General features: G+C 40.9%; 1 protein-coding gene across 1 annotated transcript in view; it reads right to left on the bottom strand.

Moving 5' to 3' along the window:
* NEDD4L (NEDD4 like E3 ubiquitin protein ligase) overlaps nt 1-13064 on the bottom strand; it is a 223099-nt gene that overhangs the window by 63115 nt on the left and 146920 nt on the right. Inside the window, exon 6 of the mRNA XM_050912459.1 lies at nt 529-579. Within this exon, the coding sequence (XP_050768416.1) occupies nt 529-579 (51 nt within the window). The remainder of the gene's footprint in view (nt 1-528; nt 580-13064) is intronic.

The following is a 13064-nucleotide window of genomic DNA, read 5'->3' as shown; positions in this document are numbered from 1 at the left end:
CAGTAAATCAGACAGATAAATAGGACCCCAAAAATGTGTTTTTTTCAATGTTTTAACAAAAGTTCTAGAGGAAATGGAGTTTGCTAAGGGAGAATACAACTGTTTCAACTGCAAGGGAAAATCATGAAAAGGAAGAAGCCAGAAGATTAATAGGACAATAATCACCAACGGTACCGTGAGAAACAACCAGCCTATTGGCCACATGTCATTCATGAATTGACTCAGACCAGACAAGGATTTTAAGAAAGAATCAGGATGAGAAGTGAATCCTGGATGTTGACAAATTTAACAGATACCAGAGAACAATTGTCTTCCTTGTCCCTGCAAAGGGAACCATTTCTCCCAATTCCTGTGCATGGTAGGGCTTTGTTGTCCACAACATTTTTAAGCCATTAATGCTACGCTGGGAATGCTTGCTTTAAGAGAAATTAACTGGACTACTTATGGAAATAAATTCTACATAAGATCAGGATTTTTCACATCTGGTGATGACAAAAAAGAGCACGCTGAGACAAAAGCACTGCTTACCGGAAGGTGACTAAGTGGCACATCCACCTGACCCAGGAAGTCGTCTCTAGTCTGTCAAACAGAAAAAAAAAAGGCAGGAAAAGGAGTAATGTTACATCAGAAAAGCAAAAAATGATAAACATCAATCCAGACACAATGAAGCAAAAATAAAGATGCCTGAGTACCATTATTTTAGCAATTACTGGTTTCTACCCCTTTATTGTTGCGCATTATCTGTTGTTATAATTCATGTATTTCAGCAGGGCATTTTCTGTGACAGTCCAAAATGGCTTCTTAGTCCACAGTATGTATGTTAAGTACTGATGAAATTCTGTTTCCTCTGACAACCTATGCATAATTCAAAGCACAAAGTAATAATCTACTCTTTCCATGAATTAGTCTCCACATGCATTAAAAAGCAGAGTGAAATTACTGTTCACCATGTCATTGAAATGTTCATGTCAAACCTTGGTGACACTTTTTTTTTTTCTTCCTTTTTTTAAGGAAAACCTCATACACACATCTGACAGGGAAGGGAGGGGAACCCAACATCCAAACAGTGAAGACAGAACTGCATGAACTGTAAATATTTTCCCCCAAAATAAAAATTCGCTTTATCACTTTACCAAACAGAAACCAGAGTATTAGAACTTTTTGGGTTTTTTAAAGAACGCTGTTCCATTAATTCAGAATGCTTACTTTGTGAGGAGCAGTTATACACCCTTATAACCAGCCTTTTGAGTAATCCTGTATTTCCCACTTGAAGACTTGACCATTCATGCGCCGCTTCAAGTTAAGCATCCAGATGTGGTTATACCAACATTCGGGCCACACAGCGCCATCACAAATTCACTTATGCACAGTTATGTCCATATAGAAGTGATAAACACTACTTTTCTGCATGTTCTTCACTATCTGTTTGATCACCACCTTCCCTCAGAGTGAACAAGCCAAAGGCACCATCTCCCACAGAGGTAACCACCGACAAGCTGACAGCGGGACCTGGTCTCCATCTAACTATACCTTTATTACTAGGTATTTGAACCGTTATTCATAACTCCACCAACTATATTCCATACCCGTTTTACAACTATGAAGATGACAGGATAAAGAGAGCCCTTCAAGGTCTAGAAGTTCAAAGATCTATCTGATCTTTGCAATACTCGGTGATTCTTGAAGATGCTCAGACTGGACTGCATGCAGTGGCCTAATGACCCATTCATATCTACCACTTTAAAGAGCATAAAAATTCACACAAGATATCTCAGTGCTCTTCTAGCAATCCACTTACAAGGACACACAGAAGAAAAGGAACATGAAATATTAGCAGAGGTGGACAAACCAAGGATCAACTTTGAGAGGGAAAATGTGTACTGTTATCACTCACTTTACAGCTCAATAAAGCCTAGAAAGAAATAGCTCTCATCAATTTTCTCACCAAACAATAATGTCTGTTCAATCTATATATTCAATTACACTAGATATAACATCTCTAGCTGAAAATATTTGTGTACTGTGATTGCTTTACATAAATTATAACTTTAAAGCACTGCTCAGGCATTATCACTTAGACACACCTCAAAACTAATACAGCATTTAACAATTTTTGTGATTAACAGCATCACCTGAAGAGCAGAGTTGCACTGATACCTTTTATTGTCAATTAATCCAAATCTCAGGGGCGATTTTTCTTTAAAATGTGGCTGTTACTATCTGTCCAACTTCAACACATCCCTGTGCAAACCAAAAATGCAGGCCACCTCCCTGTTTGAATCACATACACACAGATCAGTTTATCTTCCCTGCTGGCAAGTAATAGAGGGCAATCCAGAAATAAAAATCAATAAAAAGCACAGACAGTATAGTCAGGCACTGCATGGAGAGATTCCCTTCTGTCTCTCAGCACACCACATTACCTCAAAATGCCATGCGTCTGAGTAGCTTACTGGTATTATAAAGTACCCCGGAACGTGACAGAGTACTCACACACTGATAATGAATCAAGTCACACACTCCCATCAAAATATAGTTCATAATAAGAATTACGACCACAAGCAGCAGCGTACTGGCCTGCGATGCCAGGCCCAGGCGCTCTCAAGTGCTGTAAAGAGAAGGAACAGTGACTGGGCCAACGATATTCAGAAGCTGTGCAGACACCAGACAAATATTCCAATTTCTCCTTCATAAACAGTTGACCTTTCTGATAGGTTTTCATCGACATGTTTGCACTTAACCTAACTGGACGCACACAGTACCACTTCGCACAATATCTAGGGAGAGTATCTTCAGAGCTGTATGAGGTTTCCCCCACAGCAGTGATGTGGACGTGCTGAAAGTCAGCTCTGCAGCTAATCTAATCTACTCATTGATTATGGTTGTCATTTGCTCATTTATAACAGCAATTTACTGTTCTAGTGACTCGGATTAAGATTCCTTCCTTCCTTCCTGTGATGAAAGCCATTAAAAACATGGCAAAAACCCCAACAACCCAGAAACTCCACAAAACCACTGAGGAGCCCCAGGCGATTTCTTGTTGAAGGGAGGGGCTGTGGGAAGACAGCCCCAAACCTCCCTTCGTGCAACCAGATCCCCATAGGAACTGGGCAGCTTCTGAGCCCCCATGGAAGTGACAGCTGCATCACAGGACAGCGGGAGGTCGTTCCTCTGACCCCTCACCAGGAGGAGCCATCTCCTGCTCTGCGTCCCTCAGAGGTTAACCGAACACCCACCCTCAGGGCTGCAAAAGCTCTCCTGAGGGGAACACGGAGTCCTCACAGAAGGCATCAGAAAGAGGGAGAGCAGCGATGTCACGCTGCTGTCCCTGCACTCTTAATTCCCACCAGTGCTCATTACTTCTTTCACAATCCACCCACGACTGAGGAAACCTTTCATCTTAGAATAATTTGGGCCTGAAACGTGGCCAACCCTGAAACAAATTGTCTGAAATGCAGGTACTTTTTCATAAATCAAAAATACACAGGCTGTTCTAAACACAGGGTACCCCAGTGATGTGGCCATATGGACAGCTGTCACGAGGAGACCTACCCAAAAGCACCACGCAGACAAAACGAGGCCCGGGCCACATTTGCTCATCTCTCACTGACCAGACGAGGCTGGCACGAGCTGGAGCAGCGAGACCAGAGACCCCTGCCGTGGGGAGGCCGAGCGGAAAGCTCTGCCGAAGGAGCCTGGGCGGCGTCTGCCCAGCTCCCAGGCTGTGGCACGGGCAGGAGAGGAACAAGGGAACACGGACGCACCACAAGCAGCCCCACGGCCCTGCCACGCGCTCAGGGAGGGAGGCTGGAGGGACAGTAACCCAGGAAACTGCCAATAATCCGTGTCACGGGGAGAAAGCCACAGAGACCGGCCGGAGCCCCTCCACTGGAGACCACTGGCGGCGTGCCGTGGGAGCTGGGAAGAAGTGAAGAGCGGAACCAGGCCCCGGTGGGGCGTGCGTACGCAGGCCCCAGGCGGCACAGGCCACGGAGCCCGCGTGGAACCGCCACAGCAAAGGCGGGCTGCCGGGGAAGACACAGGCCACGTCCCGGAGCCCACGGCACCAGGCCCCGCCGGGCCACCACGGGGCCAGGCCCCGCCGGGCCAGGGCTGCCCCGGCCCGTTCTGCTGAGTGCCTGCATGCAGAGGATCAAACAGAAACCTCCGATGAGAAACCACCGCCCGCTCACGACACCCGGGTTTTATTAACGCATGAAATCGAACATTTATGTCACTGAATGAGGTGGTTCTGTTCTTGCAGCTACTCCATCCCAGATTCCCCTATAATCATGATATTATACATCAGATAACAATAAGTTAATACAACATAACAAGGAAGCAGAAAACACTGATTCTTGCAGCTTATTAAGAGTTTGAACAATGAAGGGAATACTTTTCTAAAGATTTTTAAATGCCCATTTAATTGATACAAATATATGTTTCCAGTGGTATAGACACATGCACAAATAAATGGTAACTCCCTTTAAATTTAATTTATTTTAAAGCCAGGCCTAAACCATTAATTGACAATCCTACACTTATCAATCATTTTAGTATTGAATTCTAGCATTTTGATCTAGATTGGAAATGTTATATTCAACAGTCAAAGGAATGAAATTTTGGCAACAGATGAGGTATAAAGTAATTAAATAGCATATATGTGTTTGCTTTGTGAGTTGCTCACTGTGCTCTATGTATACTTGGTATTCATTAATAAGATATGAATTTTCAAAATAAAGCATACTGCATTCTTCAAAAATCAACTGTCTGTCAGGGAAAACAATTTCTCCCAGATACTGTTTATGATACCAGATATCAGCCCTAGTGATTCCCAAATAACCTGCTGCTTATTTATAACCACGCTATGCACAGAATTCCAGGAAGTGCATACTGCTGCTCCAAAGCCAAGTTTACATATTTCTCATAGCAGAGCATTAAGTTTAATATTAAAATTCACATTTTATATGATAACATCATAAGAATTCTGTTTCTACTACAAAGATAGCATAAAGTCCCGTGATCCCCAAAGCATGGACACATACTGCTGTGCTATACGCCCATGGAACAACACAAAAAGAATTATCTGCACCAAGGAGCCTGTGTTTTTTCCAAATTTAAGTAAAAATAGCTAATAGATTTTTCATTACAGAATTTTGACTATTAATATTCTTCCTAGCAACTACTGGAAAAACCTGGTAGCATGCACTGCTTTTGGAGAATTAACATATTTCTCCCTTAATATTGGCAAATACCAGTACCTTCCACCTCCTGCTTCAACACAGTTACTCAAATATCAACTACTCAGAAGAATAAATGAATACCTATTTCTAGATCTGTTCATGCAGCTTTTAGTTCAAGACAAACACAACTCATGGACATGGAAAACTTTCAGGTTGGTTAGAAACAGAACTGTGACCAGCCATGGATGCAGTTTCACTATACATATGGGGAAGAGGGTCCTTCCTCTGCGCCTGAGATGGGGAGGAAACCCCACCATGGGTTGGTGCAGATGGTGGCAACATAAAGAGATGAGTCTACAAAGCTCCCTCGGGGTACTTCTCAACAGACACACACAGAGGTGACTTACATGCAAGTACCAAGCCTGAGATACCTGATATATTCTGTAAGTAGACATGCTGTAAGTATACCACATATTTATCTGATTTTAACATATCTAGAAATCATGAGAACTGCTGTATCTATGCCAAATAACTGATTTTATCTGGTATTTCCAGATGCTCTGCAGCCTGGCTGTGGCTACAGCCACAACGGTAAACTGGGCTGTAAGAATTGTGCAAATTCCAGACTGATGTTAAAAGTCTTCACTTCTACCCAGATCGAGTTTTCAGGAGTAAAGAGTAAACCCAGCCTTAAAAGCAGCTGAACCAACAAAATCTGTCTGTCTGTAGTTTAGAGTGGAACTGGAAAACCCTTAGTTCCAGCCTGGCTTGAGCTGCAGCAACAGTTTAAAAAAATCACTTCCTCAACTACTCCTAGCATGAATATGGTCATCTTTACCAGTACTAAGGTTCTTGTAAAACCGAATCTTCATGCAACACTTGACTAGACACATACATTTACACAAAAAAAATTATTTTTGGGGGTGGGGTGTTAAGTATATTCATATTTAGCATTTTAGGACATTTTTGTTCTGTGAAAAGAATTCTGTCTTGCAGGCCTCCACATTTCTAATACTTAGGCATTCTGATCTTGGGGTTTCCTGCTTCCAGAAAAGGCACCTCAGAAGCCACATGAACCTTTTTCCTGCTCTATCATGTACTGAAGAATTTCCAGTACCTTATTTTTCACATTTCTCATTGTAACAATGTCTGTTTCAAGAACCTCTTTCTCACTAAAATAAAAAGGCCTATCTGATCCACAAGCTTGCCTGTTTAGTTGCATATTACACTAATTCCTGCTCAAGTCTCATCTTCCCCCGCCCCCAAGATAGTGAGTAATTCACTCTTAACATGAAAGACACAGGATGCAGATGCTTATCAACCTACAACTTGAAACAGATTTTACCAATCAGAATTACTGAACTATTTTTCAGAGCTGTTGGCTAGGCAATGATGTTTTTATGTATCGTTATAACCTTTATTTTATTTAGATCATTATGTAACATTATATGAAGGTAAGCAGTTATTTAATTTTTTTTAGGCAGTAAGCAGAAGGACAAGTTGGTTCACTGGAGAGAGCCTGCAGCTGCCAGCAAAATCTTTACTGTCAGTTTTATTGTTTCAGGTTTATGAGAAAATCTTAATGACCAGCTGGAGTTGTCAGAAATAGTCACTCTGAACAGATGACTTCCTCTTTAGAATGCCCCGGCAGCACCCACGGCTGTGTAACGCCTGGAGCCGCTCTGCCCTCACCCACGACTGCCAGGCTGCCAGCAGCAGGATCCCTGCAGGACCCTGACGGCGTGTTGGATGGACTGCCACGTTTGCTTGTGCGAAACATTGAACGAAGGCCCTGCACGAGTTACACAGCTGGGAAGGACCACAAAGGGACAATAAAACCGCCAGCATGCACTGCCCTGTGGAGGGGCCAACCCCTGCTTATATGTCACTGTTCTCTCAGTATTTATTCTGTGCTATCTGTAACGTGGCTTCTGTGTGGGCCAGATAAGACAGGAAAAGCACAGGGCAGGGAGGGGCAGAGGCATGTCTTAGATGCTTTGTAACAGTCTTGCTGCAAATCCTAAGACAAAGTATAACAAAAGCTATCCCAAAATTTCCTATTTAGTCTTCAACACTCCAGAGCAATTTTAAAAAGTTACGCCATCCTCTGTGCCAAACGACCACTTGCCAGAAGGGTTTTGTTTGGTTGGTTTAGTACATTTACTTCTGAAGAGGAGAAAGTCAGTGAAAAGATGAACCAATCTGCTTGGTAAAGAAGAGACTCCCAGAAAGTTTTATTTCTACTTGGCATGCCACATCACAAACTGACAAGTATTCCTCACCATCCATTTTAATTTGGAATTAAAGGAGGACAAAAGCCCACTTTAGAATAATGATATTTGAAAGTAACAAAAAAGCTCATGACTATTTCAGTTAGTAAATGAGCATTATTTTTAAAATCTGGTATTTATTCAGTTTTACAAAGGATGTAAAATCTCACTACTTCACTTACTGTCCTATTTTCCTGCTAGCTCTCTTGAAAAGAAAGGTAATCACTTCTATTTTTTGGCAGGGACATAAATACATCCTGTCTATTTAGGAAACCCAAATCTGTCCAACCGTCTAGTTTATTTACGCATTGATCTTGTAGAAAAGTAGTACTAATGCAAGAATTCTTTCATTTCTCTTCTGTGTGCTCAAACACATCAGGCATGTTAGGGATTCTGTACACTGAATTTTCTTGCGTGTGTGAGAGTTACCCATTACATCAACGCAGACATCGCAATGAAACTTGGTCACTATCACAGAATCCTAAGTCTAGACAAAATCTCAGATATCCAGCAAATTACAATGGGAAAAAGGATGCTTAACCTGTTGAGGTTCATGGAACTCATCCAGCACAATACATTTGTTTTAAGCGGAAAATAAAGGGAGACAGTCCTTCTTCAATACTCAAATGAGTCAATTCTACATTAAAATATAATCTAATGTTAAATGTTTCAGCTCAATCTGCGAGTTAAACCGACCACTAAATATCATTCACCTAAAAAAAACAATAACAAAAGTTCAGTAAGTCAGGCAGCTGCTGAAATGCTCAGGAGCAAATTTAATAAAATGCAGTACAAGAACCACTCAACACAGGCCCTCAAAGTTCCCAGAAGTCCCAAGCAGAAAAAAATTAACCGCCCATTCTAGCCCGAAACTCACAAAAATCCCAACTGCAAACCCAAAAAGATTGCACACAGGTATGCCATCCCATTGCAAGAAGGACTAAAGTTGCACGGTGAGAGCCAACACAAGGAAGTATTTGCTATCAACCACCCAACCCTTGTGTGTATCTCAGACAGCCAGTACAGACAGTAGTAGAAACTTAGATAAACCAACAATTAAAGAATGATTCACTTCTTCCTTGATGCCTTCTATTCCCTCCATCCCACCTCCCAAAAACTATCAGGAAACTTCAAGGTCAGCAAATTGTTTCCTCTGAGGCACAGCACACACAGACTGCGTTAAGGAACCATTACACTGGACTTTACACTTGCATACTCATAATTACTTTTCACTTCCAAAAGAAGGTAAGCCTCAGAATTAGGTACTGTTGTTGGGAGCAGTAGGAGCGGCAAGGTTCAGGCACCTGATTTTCCTTTTAATTTAGAAAGGTAATACAGAAAAGGAGATGTGTGCAATCGAGGAGGATAAGGCCAAGTAGCATAAGTAATAACTGCTGGAAGAAAAAAGATACTAGTTTAAAATAGATTTAGAACAGAGTAAATGTATGTATAATTTTACTGTGTAGTAGAGTTTGTCTGTATTTTACCTATGGTATCATTAAAGATCAAGATTAGAAGATAGCTATCATTAAAGGCAATGGCATGAGAAAACACTTCATTACTATTAAGTGTTATTAGTAGTCAGTGACTTAAAAAGCTTTAAAAAACAACAGAACTACTTTAAAATTCTGACTTGCGTCAAACAACTTACAATGTGAAACAACTGTTCAGCATGTGAGATTTAGATGACAAGGTGACACTCGCAAGCCAAATGCATGTAAAAATTAGTCTGCAACTTGATATATATCCAAGCTGCAAAGCCAGTAAGAAAAGCCTAGGATAAAGTTACACCACCCAAAAAGCCCTTAGTCTAGTAAAAAGTATAGAAAGGAAAGCATCCATCAACATTTAGGTACAAAACATGAAAATTTAGTTGAACCTTAGGATGGTATACATGCACTTCAATTTTACTTGGTACTGACACAAAATAGGAGTCACGTTTAAAAAGTATGAATAAAGCATTGTACTGATCTTAATTTCAAACATTTAAGTTTGTTGTCTTCCAGAAGGGAAAGTGTCTATAGTTAACAGTTAAGCTGTTATAGACCCTTAATAATTGACAGCTAATTTTTTAACAAAATTACAGAATAATCTCAAATTCAGAAAGACAATGCTTCAAGAAGGGTTCTAATAAGCTTCCAAGAATGAGAAACACACTAATTTGTCTGAAAAAGGGTCACACAGATAAAGCGGCTCTTAGGAACAGGTAATCCCCAGTAAAACTGGAGCAGTACTCAGTACGTGTGAGATTCTAGATAAGCACGTATCAATGAAAGTCTTTCTCCCCTTATATTTTCTTGTAAGACACGTTCTTGCAGGAGTACCTGCTTATTTCAATTCTGGAATAAAAGATAAATATTACCTCAGATGAACACCTATTATTTAATCTTAATTCTTTAAGTATGCCTAAATATAGTATTCACTGTAACACAAAACAAGACATTACAGTAACCATTGCAAAGTAAGACAAGTTCTGAGTAACAGCTGAGCACACGAGGAACTACTACAGGCAGCTTATGTCCACTTAGCTTTATTCCAGCCTAAACAGAAATTAGGAGTTCAGAAAATAACAGAGGTACAAAACAGGTCAGTCAGGACTTTCCTCAAAAGGTTGCACGAATGATGTGGAGGATCTGCAGGAGGAGTGGGCAGATCTCGCAGGTCAACAACTGGTTGCCACAGCTGGTATTGACAACAGGGATTAAGCTTTTTAGCTAGGTGTATAAATATCTGATTGGGGGGAGTAAAGAAGATTAACCCTGACTTGGCAGTGCCCAGTGACAAGACAAGCACCAACAGGCAGAAACTGAAACACAGGAAATTTCATTTAAACATAAGACAAAACTTCTTTACCATGACACTGGTCAAACACTGGAACAGGCTGCCTAAAGACACTGTGGATTTTCCATCATTGGAGATACTCAAAACTCAATCGGACAAGGCCCTAAGCAACCCGCTCTGTTTGACCCGGATCTGAGCAGGGAGTGGGCTAGACAATCTCCAGAGGTCCCTTCCAGCCTCCCCCGTTCAATGATTCTGTGACTACTAAGTAGCAAATATCCTCTTTTTTAATTACTTCAGTTTGGATAAGATGGTATGGTCACATCTGACCAGCTGCAGGCATATTACATTGAAAGAAGGCCCAGCGTGCAACTGCAGTTCTCTCCTAGGACCTGTGTTCATGCACAGGCTTCCAGCTCCAGACACTCAAGACCTACTTCAAACTTAACTGCTGAACTCAAGTATGTCAGGCAACCTCTAGTAGGTAATTCCCCTGTTAGTGCTTTTTCAAATACACCTTCCTGCTGAATTTTCACACATATCTTTCTGGTTTATGTTTTTATTTTCATCTTGCACTTCATAATGATTATTCATATATATTTCCACTTAAGCTCTGGGAGCAGCCAGATGGTAAGTTAACACATTATCATTCAAACATCCCTGGAGGTATTTAAAAGACGTGTAGATGTGGCACTTAGGGACGTGGTTTAGTGGTGGACTTGGCAGTGCTAGGTAAACCATTAGACTTTATGATCTTAAGGGTCTCCTCCAACCTAAACGATTCTATGATATGTCTTAGAGGAACTTGAAAAGCAAAAAAAATCCTAATCAACAGAAAAATACTATTAAAAAACCCCATATGTGTACACAAAAAAACACTCCTAATAGACACAATTCTCCTCCCAAGCAAAGACTTTAATACTGCAATTTAGTAATAGGTCAAATTGGTGAAATCTTGTGTTCCATCTTCTGACCCCTAAGATGCACTTCCATCAGACAACTGTCTCAATAGCCTGGGTCTTGTACTTTTGAAAACCTTTCTGTTTCTAAAAACAGAACAATATACTACGTTGCTAAAACCGATCATGAGTAACACAGCACAAACTTCTGAAAGTACCTGAAAATTTTACAATGTCCTAACGGCAGTAAAAAAAAAAAAAAGGGCATTTTGGCTATGCAGCAAAACTTGATAAATATGTACTTAATTATGCCAAATGCACAACTCACTCTTGCATATCTTAAGACTTTATTTCCATGTCAATGAATTCATGTCAGTGACATGAATCTAAAAAGTCAACAGACAGGATACTTTGAGTGGTTTACAAGCTATCACCTGAGATGTAGTACCTTAAACACCTACATGTTGTTATGGTATCAATGCAGACGTATGATTGTGAAACAGTGTGACTCAGGTATTCACAAGATACTGTCAATAGCATATCAACAGCTGCATCCAGTCATTTACTAAGTAAACATAAGAAAATAATTTAGATAAAGGATTGACTGATATAAGAGTTCCAATCCATGCAATGAAATTCCCATTTACAATCATTACAATTGGCATTTAGTGACAAAAGCAGATCAAGTCATTTCTCATTCCGTGCTTTCTGCTTGTTTCCTCCCTGGCACTGTAGTATCTTGCACCTCCCATTGTGCTTGCATGAACTAGATCAAGAAATCAAGCTGGCTTTAAAAACAGAACATTAATTGCCTGGTCTAGTTCACTAAGTGACTCTATTAATAATTTCACTGGCATAACTGAGGAGGATGGATGGTACAGCACAGAGGCAGGAGTCAGAGCAGGAGGGGTAGGACAGACGTGTGTTGGGAATGATCACAAATGGGTTCCCACTGAACGCTCTTGTGTGAAAACGTTCAGTTGGTCGCCTTGGCCTGGGAACCAGCAACACCTACAAACCACTGGAGTGATGTCTCATCAACATTTGTAGGTGAAACTGAAGTACTGGACAGAGAGACAGAGAAGCAGCAAAAAGAAAAAAAAATTTAAAAGATACAACAGAATCTGTATTGCTGTATGTTGATACCCCCTTGTGATGTGGAGGTGAGTCCTGATCAGCTGTGGTTACCAACAATCCCACAGAGGTTTTCAGAGATGTGTTAGTTCCCTGGCCAAATACCAGATTGGGTAATAACACTCCACCCACCTACGATTCCCTTGGCATTTTCAGTTGATCATGATGTTCCCAGCTTCCTGACCTGAAAATTGTTGTGTACTATTTCTGTGCACTGTTTAAACAGATGCCACATTCCAACCCAGATATTGCTTGATTTCAGAGCTGGCTGACACGATCCCTATAGTAAATTTTAGTGTTTTTTTTAATCCCTGCAGCTTCTGATTAAAGTAAAATACTCAAAGTCCACACTCTTCTCAGACCACAAACGTCCTGCACCATGTTACAGTGCACAACTATGTGCCTAAATTATTAGGACCTGGACTATCCAGGGCTGATGGCAGAAACAGTCTGATGAGGTTCAGAGCCCACCTTGTATTTGAATTTATTCTAAATAAATTAAAGCTATGCTATTTCCAAACTTTTCAGATCACTGAAACACTAGTGGGTAATACCTAATGTGACAAGAATGGTTGTGTGAAGGACACTCACGCGAACACAATTTGGTGGCTCTGGATCACAACATAGGTACCTGTGCAGGCAATGGTCTGATGGACGCACTTTCAGGGTCAGGTGATGAGAAAGGGTGTGCGATATTAAACTGTTCTGAGATCATCCTCTCCCAGCAGTGCTTCATCGCAAATGTATGGGATGAAGAGATAAATGCATGGAAAACACTGCAGAACTGTGTGTAAGCA

This window comes from Gymnogyps californianus, chromosome Z (genome assembly GCF_018139145.2).
Source record: "Gymnogyps californianus isolate 813 chromosome Z, ASM1813914v2, whole genome shotgun sequence".
Taxonomy (NCBI): Eukaryota; Metazoa; Chordata; class Aves; order Accipitriformes; family Cathartidae; genus Gymnogyps; species Gymnogyps californianus.
The sequence above is the reverse complement of the archived record's forward strand: the minus strand, read 5'-3'. Positions and strand labels throughout refer to the sequence as shown.